The sequence below is a fragment of the Canis lupus genome, chromosome 26, assembly GCF_011100685.1.
Source record: "Canis lupus familiaris isolate Mischka breed German Shepherd chromosome 26, alternate assembly UU_Cfam_GSD_1.0, whole genome shotgun sequence".
NCBI lineage: Eukaryota > Metazoa > Chordata > Mammalia > Carnivora > Canidae > Canis > Canis lupus.
In genome coordinates this window covers 28,056,728-28,076,658 of record NC_049247.1, presented here as the reverse complement: position 1 = coordinate 28,076,658, position 19,931 = coordinate 28,056,728, and the positions used below count along the sequence as shown (strand labels likewise).

Below are 19,931 nucleotides of genomic sequence, written 5' to 3'. Positions count from 1 at the left end.
TGGGACACTTGAAGGCCTCAGCCCGTGTGCCCACATGGGGACTTACACATCTAGGCCAAGGCTGGTGGTCAAGGTCTCGCCCTGTCCCGTCCTGCAGAAAGGGAGTGAGCTCGGGGGGAGGGGGTGTCAGCAGGACACAGAGGTCCTAGCCTCAGCTCATCAACCAGCTCTGGGATACCAGGGTGCAGGGGTGGGGGTAGGGTTTCACGTGCCTCAGTTTCCCCATCTATCAAGTAAAGGGATTGGACCAAGAGGCCTCTGAGGGCCCTTTGAGGTGGGAGATCTCAGATTCAGGATCACAGGCCTGGGCTCTGCTGGACGTGGTGCCTGTTCTTAGGAATTTGGGTGCAGTCAACTCAAAAGACTAAAATATCAAATCCTAGTTAAGAGCGATACAGTAGGGGTTACAATTTTTTTTCATTATTAGTATTGTATTTTTTATGGTTTTCAAACAGGACCAGGACTGTGGAAATAGAGAGAACTAACAGTAGCCTTTTAGGGGTCAAATCCTCAGAGAAGGGCCAGCAGCAGCCTGTTCCTCATCAGCAGATGTCAGAGTGGAGAGGTGGCAAGGTGTATGTGAAGCTTTTCCAATGTAGGCAAGACACACACACCTTACACACCTGTGGGAGAGGATGCTGTGACAGGTGGTGCTGTGGGGAGCCCACTGGGGGGGTGTTGCAGGACAGGTGCTGGGGGAAAGGCCTTTGGAGACTCTGAGGGTGGAGATTCATCCCTAGAGCACCCTGTTACACTCCTGGTGTGACCTCCTCCAGGTCACCAGAGGCCAGCAAAAGGCTGCACTGGGCTCAGGGCTGCTGCCATCCAGCCCTGCGTCTCCCCAGGGCAGCTCCGTGCTCTGCTTGGGGAAATGGCCACGGTGATGCTCCACAGGCAGCAGCGTTGGGGGTCAGCGGGAGGGAGAATCCGTCTGGGCAGTTGACCACACACCACACTGCTCCCCACCCGTCCGCCCAGGAGCTGACCAGGAGACCCTCCTCCCCGGGGGCCTGAGGAGGACCCTCACTGGCCACCTGCAGTCTACTGGGCGAGCCTTAGTCCCAGCTCCTCCCAAGCTGCACCCAGGTCCCACACCTGTCTCCACCCTGGGCACCACTTCCCTGTAAGCTGGACAGGCTTTTTCTGAGGGCGAGGCTGGTGGCAGCTAAGGGTGACCCGTGTACCACCAAACCCCGGTGCCAGCAGAAACCACAGAGGCCAATGGGCTGGTATAGGGCCGGGCTGTGTGTGGCTGGAGTCCTCCCTGCCCTTGGGCTTGACATGGCCAGTACCCCCACTGCCCTAGGCTGGAGGGCGGCAGAGACTGTTGCAGCTTCCTGTCCCGACATTACCTGCTGTGCCTGCCTGTGAACCCCACAGGGCCTGGCTTCACGCCAGTGTGCACTGCGCTCTGAGGTGGCCTCTGGGACACCCAGGCCCACTATGTCACCTGGTTCTTTTGGCTCTGCTGCCCACCCTCATCCCCCTCCCAGAGGCTCTGATCGTGGTTTTTCTTCTGAATGGAGCAATCACCACCTACACAAGTAGTCTCAGATAACTTTAATGAAAGTGTCAGCAGTCCTTTTCCCCCACGGTGGTGTCTGGATGGCTGAGCCCAAAGCAGAAATGCAGCTGCTGAGACTAGTGGAGCTGAGCCCCCCGCTGCTGAGGGCAGCAGAGCGGCTGCTCCAGACTCGGGGTGCCAGCCAGGGCAGGAAAGCATCACTTCTTCCGGCAGAGTCCAGCAGCCGAGCCTTGTGGAAAGTCACGTCTGGGCTCTAGGCCTTTACGCGCCCTGTGCTGGCTTCACCAACCCACAGGCCCGAGTGTGAGATGGGACGACACAGGCGGCCAAGGATCCAAAGCGATTGCCGCCACTGTGGCCCAGCGAAGGAGCGCTTTTACAGCTACACGAGGAAAGAGTGGTCATTCTGTCATTAAACAGCACACATTCTATATAAATAAAAAATAAAAGGGGGAGGAGATGGGGAACGGAACGAAAATTGGCACAGACATTGATATATTGCTTTCCAGTTTCAATGCGACAGATGCAAATCATGACACCAAGGGAACAGAAACGAGGGCTGGGTTTAGATTTTCTAAGCCGAATGTGTTCCCCTTGCGGGGCTGGAGGGTTGCTCAGATGGATGGGGAGCCAGGCCAGGGGCAGCCCGGAGCTAGAGGCCTGAGAAACCCCGTGAATTCAGAAATGTGAAGAGGGCACAGGACCCTGCTCCCTACCCTAACCCCCTAGGAGAGCAGCACTACTTGAAAGTGGTGGGTCTGCTCTCCTCACAAGAAAAAAGTACAAAGAAATAAATATGAGGACATAAAACCTTCAAGAGACTGTTTTCTGCTGTATCCCCCAGCCCCCTGCTTCCGTAGGTCCACGAGCAGAGGGGAGGTTGGGGGGCACATGCCCCCCCAGCATGTGCTGCAAGTTCAGGTGGGAGCTGCCTTGTGAGGCGAACCCTCCCACCCTCACCCCTGCCACCCAGGACATGGGAAGGACCATGGGACATTGCCACCGGTTACTGGTGTAATCACGTGACAAGCAAACACCTTTTCCTGAGTCACACCATCACTTCCCTCCTCCGGTCCACTAGATCCTCTCTTCTTTCAAGACTATCATGGAAACTTGGCTTCTCACAATTTCTTTTTTCCCCATCCTATCCACCCCCCTCTCTCTCTCTCTCAAAAAAAAAAAAAAAAAAAGAGCAACTGTTCATAGATTTGTTTCTTCCAAATACTTAGTGGCCTCCCTCGTTCTCCTTTCTCTAAGCCGGATGGTCAGGAGGGTTACCAGGAATGTCTGGGCTTCCCTTCCATACTGGTGTTTGGAGAAGGGGGAGGGTGGGCAGTGGGTGTGTGTCCTTCCACCTGCTTTGGGACAGGAGGCTGGCCAGTAGAACAGCGGCCCCCTGCTCCTAACCCTCCCACATGCTCAGGAGACTTCAGAACCCACCCCTGACAAAAACAGAGCCAGCCTGTGGAGGGAGACAAAATGCCGCTGGGACACAGATTGTCCATGGCGTACATTCTGATATCGTATTAGGTATCTGAATCTGTTAGGAAAAAAATTAGAAACTATGTAGAAAACTTAAAAATATTCAAGTATCAAAAGGCTATTCGGATCAAAGTTTAAAACAAGCTGTCAGCAAGCTGTCGCTGCCAAGAGGAGACTTTTACAAAAGTTACTGAGCTTGTTCAGCAGAGAGTGAGAGCATGAAGTGATCTGTGTGGGGGGGACGATCAGGGGAAGGGAGGGTGTGGGCAGAGGGGGCGATGGGCTGGAGGAAGCCAGAGAGATTGAGGCCTTTTTAAGCCGAAGAGGAGAGCTTGTGCCCAGCAGGCAGTGGACAGGGTCACTATCCCTGGAGAAGCCATAAAGTGCGCAGCCTGAGCCTCCCTCCCCCTGGTGTCGATCCTGGACAGAAAGACAGACAGACAGACGTTACACGGCTCCATGGGGAGCTGCCTTCCAAGGGGCACATGAACGGCAAGACAAAGCAACAGGACAGAACAGGAAGACCCATTTCTGGACAGAGCTCCTTCTGGAAAGAAAGAGAAGAAAGGAGGCGAAAGGGGTCAAACGCTACACAGTGTTGACTTAGCTTTTCGAACTCTGTTACACAAACAGAGTCAAATTTCTAAGTCAGGGAAACTGAAAAGCCCCCACCCGTACAGGGACAGGGCTGTGGCCCCCACGGTACGAAGCAGCATCGGTGTTTATTCAAGACACGATAGTGAGGGACTCTGGTCACGTTCCCTTCTCCCCGGAGAGGGTGCATCTTGATGAGTGATCCAGTAGAAATCTTTAAAACTCTGATAAATTAAGTTCGCAGAAACCACTCCCTTCGCCTGGTCCCACGGCCAGGCCCGCGCGCCGAGGCCTGCTGGCTTGGGGCGCCCTCTTGTGGCCGCATGGAAAACCGGAGTCTGAGGCCCGGCGGGAGCTCACAGACCCACAGGCCCTAAGGCCACTCAGCCTTCCGGGTAGGGTAGTTGTCTCTAGGCAGGTGGTCCAGCCCTTGGGGGCGAGGTGGCCCAATTACTCCTCAAGAAGATTCGGTTCCCGCTCTGTGGATAGCCCGTGTTGCCAGGAGGTTTCCAGGCCCTCTGCCGGCCTCTCGGAGACCGAACTGGGCCTTTAGACTTCAGTGGAGAATAGGATGCTCTGTCTCTTGCTGTCTGGGGCAGGGATGGCCTCCAGCTGCAGGAAGTACAGCAGCACCTGGACCTGCCAGGGCACAGCAGGGAGGAGGAAAGAAGAAAGCGGCTCAGAGGGGTGCTCACAGCCCCAGAGTGTGCTGGTGACAACGAGCCCCTCCTGGCAAGAGATCTGAGTGTCCCTGAGGGAACACCACGCCAGCCTTGAGAAGCCCGGATAAGGAACAGAAGGATGGGCAGTGGACTGGGTCCTCCCATCCCCTCCCAGCCACATGGCCTCTGGTAAGTCCTTCTTTCTGCACCTCGGGCCTCGCCCCCGTACAGCTCAGGTGGGAATGACTGGTAGGACCCCCGTGGGCCAGGTGGAGGCCACTTCTGTGACGTCAGGTGGCTCGAGCTGGAGCCTGTCTCCTCATACCTGGGACATGACTTCCAGGGACCAGCTGTCGGTCATGGATATGGGCTGGCTGGGGTTGGCAGGGAGCTTGCTCTCCTTCTCTGATGGCCGGAGCAGTGTGGGGCCGAAGACTGTGGCAAGGTTGTGCAGGGACATCTTGTTCACTGTCTCCTTTTCTGCCACCCTGCACAGGGCCAAAGCAAGGGGTACCATTGCGACATGGCCTTCAGGGTGGGAGTGAGTGCTCAGGGATCATAGGGAGTGCTCCCCTTTCTGCCTGGGGCTGGCTCTCCAACATAGACATCCTGCCCCTGGCAGTGCTGAAAGCAGACCCCACCCTGGTTCTCCTGGGCCTAGGACAAACAGCACCTGAGGCCACCTGCTGGGGAGAGAAAGCCCAGCCACTGGCCGCAGCTGAAGCACCTTGCTCCGCAGAGGAGTAACTACAGACAGGAGTGGGGAAAGGGTCCTGGCAGCCTCGGAGTGTGGCAGGAGCTGGTGGGCCTTGCTGCCTGGGGTCCCAGAACCCGGGGCCCCTGAGGAGGAGTTGGGGTTACCTTTTCAGGTGGTCCAGAAGGAAGAGGAAGGTCAGCAGGTTGGCCTCTGGGAGTGACAGCAGTAAATTAAGCATGCAGCTCTCCTTTGCGACAGGGTCTGACAGAGCTATGGGGGATGGGGTGGGAGAGGTGCTAGTGTCAGGGTCACAGCCAAGCTGGAAGCCCTTCCTGGGGCCCATCAGAGGGCACAGGACAGCCCAGGCCTGTCATCATCCTGACCCACACGGCACTGGCCCCCGGGGAGGACCCTGTGATGGGTGCCTTTTCTGTTATCTCCAAGGGTAGAATGGCATCCCGGAGACCAGGGACAGGAGGGGCTGGGCAGAGCTGCCCTCCCAGCTGGCTTGGCCATTCCCACCTCCGGCTCAGAAGAGCCCAAGGCACAGGAAGCCAAGCATGGAATGTAGGAAGAGGTTTTCAGGGCCTTGGCAGCTCCCTCATCACCCTGTGTACCCTGGAGGTGTGGGGGGGACCAGGTCCTCTGCTGAATGGCCCTGGAGGCCGTGTGTGGGAGCCGCAGGTGCCCTGTACCCCAGCGCTCCCACTTTGGACACCACCTCCTTGTTGAGAGGGTCAGGTTGGGCTTGCAGCCCCACTTGATGGGACCAGGACCCATGGTGAGAGGAGCAGGGCGGGCACTCTAGTGAGGAGGAAGGAGACTGTAGGGCCCGCACCCTGGTGCGTCCATGATGGTACAGTGCCCCCCTGGGATACTTGGGGTGGGGGGCACAATGGGAGGCCCCTGTCCTTCTAGGACAGCTAGGTTCTTGGGGCCCGCCACCACCTGCAGTTTGGACTGAAACGTGGACTGTGGTGGAGAGGGCACGCCTTGCCCACCTTGGGGCACCAGGGACAGGCAGGGAGGGGATCTCCCCTGCTCACCGATGCCCTCGGCGAAGTTGGGGTAGAACTCGTCGGTGAAGAGAGGCTCTGGTAGTTCGCGGAAGTACAGCTTCAGCGTGCCGGCAATGGCGTTCACGTCCATCTCGCTCATCATCACCGACACGTCCTTGTTATCTGCAAGGAGTGCAGAGATGGAGCACGGCCTACTCGCGGATCCCACATAGGGTTCCACTCTCCGGGCCTCAGCCAAGCGAGCCCACAGCAGGCTGATGGCTTTCGGGGTCCCTCCTTTAAGCAGCTGATCATCTTCAAAGCACACCAGGGGTCCTGACAGGGGAGGCGTCCTGCCCACCTCTCCCTTGTTGGGCAACGGTTGGCCTGGCGGCAGAGCCACCACGAGGGGCTGTGAGGCCAGCAGAGGACGGACACTGCCTGGGCAGGGATTGGGTGGCTATGCTCTGTAGGAACCACCTGGCTGTAGGCATCTTCTGATCACATTAAGATACTGGGATTACTGGTTCAATTCTAGAGATTTAAACCAGTGACTTCCCTCTGGCCTCAGGTGGCCACTGGCCCTCCGTGTCACAGGCCAGGGCGGGTAGAGTATGCAGGCACAGAGGCCTGGCTCCGCCATCTTCCACTCTGAGAAGCCTCTGGGGTCTCAGTGTCTTCATCTGGGGACTGAGGAAGTTCTTTGCAGTCAGACTACACTGACTCCTGGGCTTTGGTCAGCACCTCTTTTCCACCCGGTGAAAGCAGGCCAAACCCCTGTGTGAGATGGGGCAGCTCTGCAGAAGCCTCCGGTCCAACTCTACGAGAGCCATGCATGCATGATTCAGATAGAACGGGCTTCTGCAGAACCTCCTCCCACCATTCTTACTTTCATTTGAAAAATACTCTTACTTTCATTTGAAAAATACTTACTTTCATTTGAAAAATAAAACAAGTGAAGAAAAGGTACAGAGCCTCATATACCCAGCACAAGCCACGGAAGGCACATGGTCACCATGCCCACACCCCCAACCCCGTGTTGCCCAGGCCAACACTCACTGACGTCAAAGGCTGCCTTCAGAGCCTGGATGTCCGTGGCCACTCCAGACACGCGGTAGATGCCCACTTCCTCCATGCCTCGGCGCTCAATCTCCTCCACGCACTGGCGCACGATGTAGGGCACCTTGGATCTCTCCCTCCTGCAGGGGAGGGCAAGTACTTTCAGTGCCTGGCAGCCCTGGCTCAGGCCACAGCAGGGCTGCACCCATCATCTGTCTGCACACCTGGATACCCAGGGATGGGGGTGATGAAGGCCCCCAGGTTTGGGCTCACACAGTCCCTTCTGTGTGCTTTCCCTCTGCTGGGAGAGCTCATGATTCCCATTGCTTAGATCTTATTGGCCTTTTTTTTTTTTTCCTTTTTAAAGATTTTATTTATTTCTTTGAGAGACAGTGAGGTGAGGGGGCATAAGCGGGGGGGGGGGCAGAGGGAGAGGGACGAGCAGACTCCCTGCTGAATGGGGAGTCTGATGAGAGCTCAATACCAGGACCCTAGATTGTGACCTGAGCCCAAGTCAGACGCCTGACTGAGGCACCCAGATGCCTCCTGCCCCCCACCATCATTAGGGTCTAAGGTAGATGGATGCCCTGTGAAATATGCATAATTTGGGAGAGGGTCAGGAGGCTGTTCTAAGTGGAATCAGCAGCCATAGGAAGTCAGAAAGGATCTCAGGCGTTGGGCTGACAGGTGGCTACACAGAGTCCCGGACATAGTCTTGGCCCTTCCCTCCACTTGCTGTATGAGAGGCGAATCCTGACTTTTCCAGGCCTCAGCAAGAGGTGAGCCCTGCACGTGGTGGCATTCCCCCAACATCTGCTGGATGGAGACTCCACAGGGCTGCCCAACCACAGCACTCAGAATCCTGTGCTTCTAAATTTTTGCTCACGTCTTAATGCACAATTCCAGTACTCCACATAGGACCCCGGAGTAGGAATACTTCAAAAATAGGAGATGTGCTATTTGGAGGGTTAGCCTAGTTTAGCAGTTGGGTTCACAAGCCCAGTAAAGCACTCTCCCAAGCCACCCCCCCCCCATCAGCAGCACTTATTTGGGGTAACTGCTGACACAATCTTCTCTGCCTAGGCCCAGACCCATCCAGAGAGGTGTGGGGACAGCTGGGGTGCAGCTGGGGGTGAAGAGTGGTGTTCGGACACAATTAGGTGTCTGGGGAACATCTGACATGGGCTCCAGCTGGATGACCTGTGAGGTCAGGGGCCCGGCCAGATTCCAAACAGAGGAAGTGAATGGATTCTGGGAGGAAGCTGCCTGTGTCCCTGAGAACTGCTCTCAAATCAACATACAGACTTCTCCTGGCAACTGACCTGTGACTGAGGGGCTGGAGTTGCCTTTATTCCACAGGAAGCCCGACTGGGGCAAATTCTGAAGGAAGAAAACCCAGACCTCACCCAGTTCCAGCAGCTGTTTGGGAGCTAGCAGCCCGCCAGCATGGGAAGGGGGCGAGGACACTCCTAAGGGGACAGGGACAGGTTTCTCAGTGAGCCCGGGGGGCGGCCCCGTGCACAGAGGACCATGCACAGAGAGGGGAGACCCTCACCTGTTCTTTCCTTCAGAAACACCTGGGGGAGGGGGTGCCCACTGTGCCCAGGGATGAGATGCATGAGTCCTGGCCCCTCTCCACTCACTTGGTGACCACGGCAATCTTGACTCCGAAGACGCCGGTCTGTTTTCGGGAAGGCATTCTCTTCAAGCTGAACTCCCTGCTGGTGAACTTGACTGAGAGCTTCACTTCGATCTGCAAAGGGAGGCAGGTCACAGCCCTCTCACCTTCCTGGGACTCACCTCACAGGGACTCCCAGAGGCCCTGGGGGCTTGGCAAATCATTCCCCCTCCCTGAACAAGTGGGCTAAGATCCCAGGGCAGGGCAGGTCGCTGGCTGAGCTCAGCAAGAACCAGGAATGGTCAGGGTGATTCAAGGATTGGGTCTTGTAGGACACTGCTCCTGACCCTAACCCCCACTGCTTCTCTTTCTTAATAGCAACGCAAAAGTATAGAAAATAACATAACAAAAATCCATGAATCATCTAGCAAATGAGAATGTGTTGTTCATGTTACACACCTTTTCTGGTATGTAATAGTTTGTTTGTTTGTTTATTTGTTTGTTTGTTTATTATTTATTTATTTATTTATTTATTTATTTATTTATTTATTTATTTATTTATTTAAAGGTTTAAATCCTTCTCGACACTGAAAACTAATGAGGGGTCTTTCTACAGGCAGACCCCAGGGTCGAGGTTCTACTTGTCTTGTTACAGGAGGGACTTCCAGCACCTGGCTGGTGACCGTACTCCAGCCCCCAAATGGATTCTTGCCTGCTTGTAGTGACTCTGCTTTGTAGCGTCTCTCCCTCCTTCAGCCATGTCCCACCTCAGACACTAGTTCAGGCTCAGCCTCCTTCTGACCGCTTTTGGGGGAATCGGGGCCACCCTAACCTAGTGGGAAAGTAGGTGCCAACATACCCCATTCATGGCGATGACAGTCCGCTGCCAGTCTCTGTCCTGCAGGGCCTGGGGGTCCAGCTGAAAGCAAGAAGTCGTGATTATCAGGTGCCCTGGGGTCTGTGCAGAGACCTGGCTGGGCAGCAGCCCAAGCCTATCACTGCTCCACACCTATGTCAGAATTAGAGTTGGACCTCTGCTGGCACCTCTATCTAGAGGTTCTCCAAAGAGAACTTGCTAGAAAACCCCTGGAAACTGAGAGGCCTCCTGCTCCCAGACCTGGGAGCTCACGGTTCACAGGTTCCAGGCTCACGGCTCGGCGCCCAATTCCTCTCTCTGTCCCTCCAGCTGGGAGCTCAAGTCTACGTTGGCAGGAATCTTTTTTTTTTTTTTTTTTTAAGAATTTTATTTATTGAGAGAGAGAGAGAAAATGGGTGGGGGAGGGGCAGAGGAAGAGGGAGAAGCAGACTCCCCGCTGAGCAGGGAGCAGATGCAGGGCTCTATCCCAGGACTCTATTGCCTGAGTCAAAGGCAGATGCTTAACCGACTGAGCCACCCAGATGCCCATTTGCTGGCAGCCATCTTGCTCACCCTCCACCAACCATCTTAAATAGTTTGGGAAACCCAATTTCAATAGCAACGTTCAGAGGGTATGCCAAAGAAGAGTCTGGGACAGTTTTCTCCCTGTGTGTGCTATGTGGTTTAGTTGTAGGAGCCCATGCAGGAGGGGTCTCCAGTCCGCGCCAGTCCTGTGGCCCAGAGGCCAGCCCAGAAGGACCCAGAGCACAGCTCCAAATCACACAGCCAGTGAGGGGGGCTGGAGGGCCCTCTGTAGCCCCTCTGGCTTCACCCCACAGAGCACTGTCTGTGTGCCAGCCGATGGGACCAATGCTGCTTAATCTCACCCGACAGAGACCCCGACCTTAGTGGTCAGGCCAAGTGCCCCCCATCTATGAGGGCGCCCTCTCCCCTGTTGTGGGGAGCACACATTCCACACCAGTGGGCTGGGCTGGACAAATAAGCACTGGGAGGATCTTGTTTAAAAACAGCTCCTGGAGTCCTAGTCACAGAGTCGCACCAGCAGCTCAGGGAGGGACATGGGGTTCACTTAACTAGAAACCTCCCAAAGTGATTCTGATATAAAGCCAGCTGAGGGAACCGCTGTCTGACACCATATAACCTAGCACTCCTCATGCAAGGCCTTGTGATTTCATCACTTGCTTCAGGCGATGGTTCATGTGTGCAACCAGGCAAACTATTTGAAATCAGGGTCCGCACCTCGTCATTTCTGCACACACAAACTTGTGCATGCAGATGCATGCATGCACACACACAGTGGGAATGAGCAGAGCTCCAGGCCCAGAGGGGTATCTATCCACTGCAAGAGACCCAGGAGGTAACAGCCACGTGGGCCTCATGCAGGAGAGGAAAGAAGATCCAGAGGCCACCAACTGCCAGGTGTGTGCAACCTGAGCTTCTCTCCCTGCACATTCTGGCACAGAGGCTCAGCGCAGGTACTCGCTTCCCCTTCAAGGGCCTACTGGTTAACATCCCCAAGGATGAGAAACGAACAGACAGAATGGTTCAGAAAAACAAAGTGTCTCCCTCCTGGGGCTGTGGGGGTAGGTCACAGGTTCTCATTCCTCATCTGTTCCAGGAGGTTCTCAGGAGCTATACTCCTGGGCCATGGGGATCCTCGCACTCAGGGGCAGGGCCTATGAATGGGGACCAGTCAGTCACAAACCACTCAGAAAAGGAAACCTCCCAACTGGTGCTTTCCCACCAGAGCGAACCCCTGGCATCCAGCTGGGGGAAGAGCTTCTTCCAGGGGAGGCAAGAGGGGGGTGCTGCTGGGGCCTCATTCTCTCAACCAGACCAGTGTGGCGGGAAGAGATGGGGGGTGCTCTGGCTGTCTAGGAAAGAAGGGGACAGACACCGTTCCTCCTGCACCTACGGAAAGGGAGAGTTTTGCGCCGCCAGGGAGTTTCCTTTAGATGGAGACACAGAAGCAGCTTGAGCAGGAAACCCCTTCCCTCTCCCTCCCAGGAGTAGTCATCACCCGGCCCCTCTCCTCAATGCAGCCGCAGCCCATAGGCAGAGCGACACAACAGCACATCCCAGCAGCAGGGACCCCGCCCTGACGGGGCCCACCCGGGAAACCTGTGGCACACCCAACTGCCCACCTTGCCCTTGCATACGAGGCTTCGGATGTGGGTCCACAGGGCGGTGCCCGGAGCACACCAGTGCTTTTCGGCAGAGGCCAGTCGGCTCGGGGCCACCCGGCTGGGGTGGAAGTACCGTAGGAGGCCCTGCATGGCGGTGGGGGCAGACGGCATCTCTCGCATCCCGGGCCCTGCTGCTCCGAGAGACCGATGTGGCTAGAGGCGTGCGTTGGGACAGGAGTGTGACAAGCTCTGGGCCTCCACTGCCTTTTGACCGCACTTCTCGGGAAGCCCCACCCCTGCAGCCTGGCTCGCCAAGGTCGAAGTTTCCGATCACCTCTGGATTCTCCTTTTTTGTGTATGTTTGGAAAATACAGCCCCATCCCCCACCAGCCGCCTATTGGTTACGGGAACTCCTATTGGTTACGGAACTCCGACAAGTCAGTTTTCTCTAAAGCCTAGAAAAGCCAAGCTTCCTTCTCAAGTGGCTGGTTTCCTGTGGGCGCATTTGGAAACACTGAGTAACATGTGTCTGCCTGGCCAGGCGGCCTCATGGCTGGACATGCTCTAGGGACACCCCCTCGAGCCTGTACCACTCTAGCCAGTGACACCAGTGTCTTGACTGGACTCAGAGCAGAGAACACTGCGCCGCCCCCTCCCCCCCAGCATCGCCAGCCCAGTGGAGGTAGTGCAGTGCCACTGTCTGCCGCCAGCACCAGTGTCTGGTCCCACCACCACCTGGCCCCAGAGGCTGTGGCAAGAGCTGGCCTCCAGAGTGCAGACCTGGGCCACAAGGCCACCAGGTGGCTCTTCAGGCAGCCCCCTGGACTCCAGGCAGCTCCAGTGGGAAAGGCCGGCCCCAGGGCTGGCTCGGCTCCAATGAACAGAGTGTGCCGAGCAGAGCGGAAGCTGCACGAAGAATAACATGATGATGAGGCCCGAGGCTCGGTGCAGTCCGGCCCCAAACGACATTCAAGGCTGGCACGCGCTTTCATGTGGCTATTTAAAGGACCAGAGAAGTAAACAAGCCAGGACTGGGATTTGGAAAAATAGATGACTGAGCTGGAGTGGACCAGGAAATGGGGCTCCAGACGCCCATGGGGGCCCCTGCAGGGTCTCAAGGTCTCCTCCAGGAATGTGCCTGTTGCTGGGGGATGGGAGATGGGGACTGGGGACTGTGGGGGCAAGGGGTCAACTTATATATATCCAGTGTTCTCAGGAGGAAGGGCTGGTTTCCAGCTTGTCTCCCCAGGGTTGGGTGAGGTGGGGGAACAATGGTGGGCATCGGGGCTGGTGGATGATTGCCCCCATGTGCCCGGGTGGCTTTGCTGAGGTCCGGGTGCTGCCCTCGGCCCAAGACTAAATTGTCCAGAGAAGGCGGTGCTTGTTCCCTCTGTGCCCACTGTCACTGCCCAGATGGTTCAGCAGGGCTTCCCCAGGGCTCCTCGCTGAGCATCACATATGTGCACAGTAACCTACTCCCTGGAACGGGTCTTCTGAGAGAAGCCTGGAGAAATCTCCCCAGGAGGGAAATCTGGTTTCCCTTTTCTGCTCTTATTGCTGCAATCTGTTCTCTTGAGCTCAAGCGTCCACATCTTTAATTCTTTGCTGCCCTTCTCTGATCCCTACCAGGCTCCAGCATCACTTAAATGGATAAAGGAGCACTATCTAAGACATCTATGATCAAAAAGACAGATGGTAACAAGTGTCGGTGAGGCCGTGGAGAAACAGGAGCCATCAGACGCTGCCGCTGGGGATATAAAATACTGCAGCCAATCTGGAAAAGTAGGGCAGTTCCTCACAGAGCTAAACTTGGCTGTCCAACACAGCAATTCCACCCCCAGGTCTCCACACGGGAAGAATGAAAACATCCGTTCACACAAAGACTTGTGTGCACATGTTCACAGCAGCATTAACCGTAATAGCCTGGAGCTGGAAACCCAAATGTCCATCAACTGGTGAACGGATAAACAGAACGTGGTAAATGAATACAGATGATGGAATATGATTCAGCCATAACCAACACTTGCTATGATGTGGGTGATCCTCACAAATGTACTAAGTGGAAGAAGCCTGTCACAAAAGACCGCATAATATAGAATGATTCCGTTTATATGAAATACGCAGAAAGGGCAAAAATAGACATGAAAGCAGATCAGCCTGGGTCTGGGGGTAAGAGCAGCAGGCAATTATAAATGGGAACGACGGAGGGGATGGAATTATTCTAAAATTGGATTGTTGGGGACACCTGGGTGGTTCAGCAGTTAAGCATCTGCCTTTGGCCCAGGGCATGATCCTGGAGTTCCAGGATCAAGTCCCACGAGGCTCCCTGCATGAAGCCTGCTTCTCCCTCTGCCTGTGTCTCTGCCTCTCTCTCTGTGTCTCTCATGAATAAGTAAATAAATTTTTTTTAATATTTTATTTATTCATTCGAGAGAGAGGGGCGGGGGCAGAGACACAGGCAGTGGGAGAAGCAGGCTCCATGCAGGGAGCCTGATGTGGGAATTGATCATGGGACTCCAGGATCACGCCTTGGGCCAAAGGCAGGCGCCAAACTGCTGAGCCACCCAGGGATCCCCAGTAAATAAATTCTTAAAAAAAAAAAAAATAATAATGGATTGTTGGTGAGGGTTATACAACTGTAAATTTACTAAGAATGATTGAATTGTATACTTAATTTTTTTTTTGAATTGTATACTTAAAGTAGAGGCTTGTATGGTGTGCCAGGTGAAGAAAAAAGATACAAGGTCCCAAGGTGGACTACAACAGAGCAAGGAGGGCCCAGGTCACAAGGCTACACTTTCTTTTTTTTTTTTTTTTGGATTTTTATTTATTTATTCGTGGGAGACAGAGAGAGGCGGAGACACAGGCAGAGGGAGAAGCAGGCCTCCCCCCCCAGGGTGCCTGATGCGGAACTCGATTCCGGCACTGCAGGATCACGCCCTGAGCTGAAGGCAGATGCCCAACTGCTGAGCCACTCGGGCATCTCAAGGCTACATTTTCTTGATGGTGACAGAGGTATAGCAAATCCTGGGGCATCTGTACAAGGATTTGCTCACGTGTTTTGCACGTTCGTAACTTTTATAGCCTAAAATCTTCCTTAAATGTTTGTAGAAACAATCGTCATTCACTTTATGTTACTGGTACAAGAGACCCTTTGGATCTGCTCCAAGATGGATTAGGAGGTACCATGGGTATCTCCCCTTGCTCCTTTACCTGCAACATGGGCTGTGTCTCATTCATCTCTGAGCGCTCCCATTCCCAGCCACCCAGGCATCCAGGAAGGCATCCCCCCACCCCAACAATAGGAGGCCCCGGCTCAGGGAGCCGCTGTGTGGATGGAACGTGCATGGCCCCGACATAATCCCCAGTGATGAAAGGCTGGGTCTCTCTGTACCTTTGTAACAGTATCTGCTGTCCTCAACCACCAGACTGAAAACCATGTCTTCCCCAAACCCCGTCTCCTTCCTGCCTGACCACAGTCTTATTCTTATTTTGGTTGATGTCTGCCTCGCCAAGAACAGGGCTTTTGTCTATTTCATTTGCTGCGGTATTTCCGTGTCAAGACATGTATGTGTAGGATAGACAGCACAGATATCATTAACAGGCATTACGATGCATATTGGCACAGAGGGAGCATTTGGTCACTGGGGATCGCTGAGGGTCCAGGGGGTGGCTACGGGAGGCTCTCAGAGGCAGGTTCCCCATCACGCTGCACAGCACAGGCGCCGACTGTCCCTCTGGTAGTGGGAGGATTTCATGAAGGGGGCAAGTTGTTGAGTCTGGGCTTCCATGTCTATCCTTGCACCCTGTGGACATACTCTTTAAGAAATGGTGATAGGGATGCCTGGGTGGCACAGCAGTTGAGCACATTGGCCTTCGGCTTGGGGTGTGATCCCACAGTCCTGGGATCGAGTCCTGCATTGGGCTCCCTGCATGGAGCCTGCTTCTCCCTCTGCCTGTGTCTCTGGTGCTCTCTCTCTCTCTCTCTCTCTGTCTTTCATGAGTAAATAAATAAAATCTTAAAAATAAATAAAATAAAATAAAATGGTGACAATATACATATGAAACATAAAATTCACAATTTTTAAGTGGACAATTCAGTAGCATTAAGTACATCCATGGTGTACTTTCCACTCATGAGGCAAGCAATCCAGGCCAGCAGAGTTTGGGAAACCACATACAGATACCCGGAGTGCCAGCTTATGTATGCCTCTCTCTCTCTCTTTTTCTCTATCTGTATCTTATGAATAAATAAAGAAAATATTACAAAAAAAAAAAAAAAGAGAGAGAGAGAGAGAGAGAGCAAGGAAAGATGGAAGGAAGGAATTCCTAATGATTGCAAGGCTCTAGTTTCCCTGGTCTTTGATGAATCTGGGTGATTAGCCCCCCAGATGCTGGTCCCAGCCCCTGGCCTAGGATGTTCTGGAGCACTTGGGCAGTGCCTTCAGGCCCCCATCCTAGTCCCTGCAGCACCTGGTCAGGCTACTTCAGCCAACCCTCCAGCTATGCCACAACAGGTGCATTCCCAACAGTCCTGCGCTTCTGCTCTACTCAGAGCACAGGATGTGTGACATCTCCATCTAGGAAAATCCTTCCCCTGAAGCCCCAGACTCAGTGACCCCAACTCTGTGAAGCCTTCTCTGTCCCGACTCCCACAAAATAACTTTGCCATCCAAGCCACCCAGCCACCCCAGGGCATGTTCTGCTCTGGCTCCTGGCTCATCTGCAGCACCTGAGACTCTCTGCTCTATAAAACACAGAGGCAGATAGATGTCTTCTTGTTCTCAGGGTCCCTGGTATCTGGCATGCAGGAGGCCCTAGCTCACGAGGGCTCACCGTGGGCTCTTGGTGTCTGAGGATGGATGGGGATGGCTTTGCTTGTTCAGACTCAGAGCTGGCTCAGAGAAGACTCTTGGTGCGGCCCTGTGCACCTGTCCGCAGCAGAGGGCTTGGGTTTGAGTCTATGACTCCTTCTCAGACAGCTGGCACCCAGGGCTGCCTCCCTGTTATACACTATGTCCTTCTGCCTTTCTGGCAGGTATGGCCTGGTGCTCTGAACAAACCAACTCACCCATCCTGGGTTCAGGAGAGGGAGCCCTCCATCTTCCTCTCATGGAGATTCCATTGTTGCAGAGGGGAAGTAGGGATCTGACAAGTCATCTGAAGAGTGAGGGCTGAAACTTGAGACTCCGATGGATGGCTCCTGAACTCTTAGCTTATCAGCACCATGTAGGTGAGCAAACATAGACTGATCTAGGACACCAACCCTGGGAAGTTGGGATCTAGCTCCCCAGATGACTGACACCTTCTGCCCTGTCAGGTGTGTGAGGAGCTTTGCTGGAGCCTTCACTCCCGTCCCTGGCCCCTCAGAGGGGCCTGCCCAGCCTCTGCCTTCCTGGTCAGCTGTGGACTTTTCCCTGGCCCCCCTTGGACACTCCTGTGGTGCTGCACCTTCCCCACCTCATAGGATGGGCTTTATACTCAACTTATGAGTCAATGTACATACTGAGGGTATGGGAGGCGCTTGTGGGGGGCGCTTGTGGGGGAAGGCCATGCTATTCTCATCACCCCCCACCTTGACCCCAGCAACAGGATGGGCAGGGCTCTATATCCCTTCCACATGGCATACTTGGAAGAAGCCTAATATTATTGGGAAATAATATACACTTGGAAAGGCTGTATCCCCAAAATCATGGATACCCTCCCCTAGGTGTGCCCCACACAGAAAACAGTATCTGCGGGGGTTGGGGGAGGCAGAAAGAGGCCTGGCTGAGGTCATAGGGGGCCATCACCACTCCTCCTCTGACTTCCTTCCTTCTTCCTCCTGGGAATGCCAGTTCGAAAACAAACTCCGCTGGGAATGGGGGTCTCCGGGGACTGGGCCAGCCACTGCCTACTCTGTGTGAGTCACAAACGGACCTTGTGTCATGCTGGGATTCCTTCCTGGCTAATGATGGCTCAGGGGCCATGCTTCCCACTCACTCAGCAACTCCATGGAAGCAGACAGGGAGGGGGCGGAGCCAGATCCCGCCATCTCCACTAACACCGACCACAATGAGTAATAATAGCAGCAGTGGCACTGAAGACCCCCACACTCGGCTCCATAGCCCTGGCCCCAGTTTGCATGCGAGGAAATACGTTTATCCGGGCAGTGATGACTTGCCCCAGCTCACAGGAGGGGCAGTGGGGCTGAGGGAGTGGAAAGAGCCTCCCTCTGGCCACACGAATCAGGCTCTTCTGGTTGTTTTCCAACCAGACCTCATTCTTGGGAATGTCCCCAAGAGCCCAATTTTAGCAAAAACCACTCTTTGATATTCTTGAGAGCTGATGACTCTGACACCTGACCAGACTCCTCACCCCCCACCACCCCTGGTGATGTCTGATTGCCTGGCCTGCTTTCAGCAAGGAGCCCGTTAGGTGGGTTTAGCCAGAATCTCCCCTTACTCCAGACCTTTCTTTTTAGTACCTTCCAACTGATGATTTCCCTGGATCCTGCTCCTTGGCTATAAATTCCCTCTCTCCTTGTTCTATTCAGAATTGGGCTCCATCTCTCTCCTGCTGCAAAAGGCCACTCTGGTGGGCCCTATACCTCTCTCCCACTGAATACAGTCAACCTTGATGTTGTAACGAGGTCATGTATAAATTTTTTTTTTTTTTTTAAACAGAGTTCATGGGCAGCCCAGGTGGCTCAGCAGTTTAGCGTCACCTTCAGCCCAGGGCCTGATCCTGGATCCCTGGGATCCCCATTTTGGGCTCCTGCATGCTTCTCCCTCTGCCTGTGTCTCTGCCTCTCTCTCTCTCTGTGTGTCTCTCATGAATAAATAAAAAAGATCTTAAAAAAAAAAAAAAAAAAAACATAGTCCATGTCCTCCACCCCGTCCTATCTTATCTTACTAAAAGGAACAGCAAGGGAGACTTTGCAAAGGAGCCCCGTTCAGAGCGCCTGCATGGGGAAGCACAGACTGGGGTCAGAGGGCAGAAAGGGGCAGAGAACAGCCAGAGTTTGGAGTGATGCCCCACATCAACCCCCACAATTCAACCGCTCTCTTCTTTGCCAAGACAGGGCAGGGTGCTCACCTGGCACCCCTAGTGCGTCTGAGAGCACAGTTGTGTTCATAAAGGAATATTTTGTGGGGTGCCTGGGTGGCTCAGTGGTTGAGCGTCTGCCTTGGCTCAGTTCATGATCCTGGGATCCTGGGATCCAGTCCTGCATCAGGCTGCCCATAGGGAGCCTGCTTCTCCCTCGGCCTATGTCTCTGCCTCTCTCTGGCTCTTGTGAATAAAGAAATAAAATCTTAAAAAAAAAAAAAAAAGGAATATTTTGTTTATATATAGTAGTATCATGGCAAAGGGCTTCCAAAGAGAGATTGATACAATAAAAGAAGAGGATGAGTATCTGTTCTTTTCTCTTCTCCACTGAGACCCCCTGATTACCTAATGACAGTGCTCAGGGCCCTGGTTCAAATCTCACCACCCCCAGGACTCTAGCATTGGAGGATCTGGATGATTTGAGTCAAAAGTTGGTGGAATCTGAGCCTCCCCTTAGTCTTATGTGAGGGACTGAAAAAAGGAGCCAGACACCATCCATCTGTATCCTTAGCCTGCCTTGGGGCTCTCTGCAAGACTGGAGTCAGGGTGTGGGTGTGTAAGAGGGACCCCGGGCTGGGGGCAGATGCAAACATGGAGAGGGAGGAGGGTGGGGGAGCACTGGGAACACATTAGTTGTCGAACAGCAGAGCAGAGAACTGAAAACTCAAAGGGCCCAAACATGTCTATTACTATCGCCCAGTAGCTGCTCAAACGTGTCAGTCCTTGAAGATGTCCAGCACCAGTATGCTTATGGAACAGCAAGATCTGGAAAACACCTGAGTGTCCATTAAGAGCAGAAGAGCCCCTTGAAGTGGCTGACTCAACCCACGGGATTCTCTATCAAGCCAAGGTGAACAGCTTCTATGTGGAAGTACGGGGTTGGGTACTGGGGACACAAGGACACTGGGGAGTCAACGCATGTGAGCTGCACAGTGGTGAGTGTTTACACTGAGCGTGTGAGTCACCCCCTAGACATCACCCTAACTTCGCAGTGGGCACACGTATCTGTCAAGGTGGGACCCACGCCCAGTTCATGGGCATGACCCTGGCTGGGGAAGCGACCTGATTTGTCAAGCATCCCTGAATAGGACCCCAAAAGTGCAACAACTGAAAGGCACTGGCTTGCATTTCTGCTTCTTCCACCACCAAGACCCTACTACTGGCTCAACAGTATATCAGGCTTGTAAACCGCAGGTAGGACCCT

The 19,931-nt window shown here is 54.2% G+C and overlaps 1 protein-coding gene across 1 annotated transcript in view; it reads right to left on the bottom strand.

Moving 5' to 3' along the window:
• Positions 1-1,545: 1,545 nt before the first annotated feature.
• The window catches only part of BCR (BCR activator of RhoGEF and GTPase), a 124,649-nt gene continuing 106,263 nt past the window's right edge, over positions 1,546-19,931 (bottom strand). Inside the window, exons 18-24 of the mRNA XM_038575788.1 lie at positions 9,495-9,554; positions 8,661-8,770; positions 7,018-7,157; positions 6,007-6,141; positions 5,125-5,230; positions 4,589-4,751; positions 1,546-4,240 (exon numbers count right to left, since the gene is read on the bottom strand). Of these exons, the coding sequence (XP_038431716.1) occupies positions 4,151-4,240; positions 4,589-4,751; positions 5,125-5,230; positions 6,007-6,141; positions 7,018-7,157; positions 8,661-8,770; positions 9,495-9,554 (804 nt within the window). The 3' untranslated portion in view covers positions 1,546-4,150. The remainder of the gene's footprint in view (positions 4,241-4,588; positions 4,752-5,124; positions 5,231-6,006; positions 6,142-7,017; positions 7,158-8,660; positions 8,771-9,494; positions 9,555-19,931) is intronic.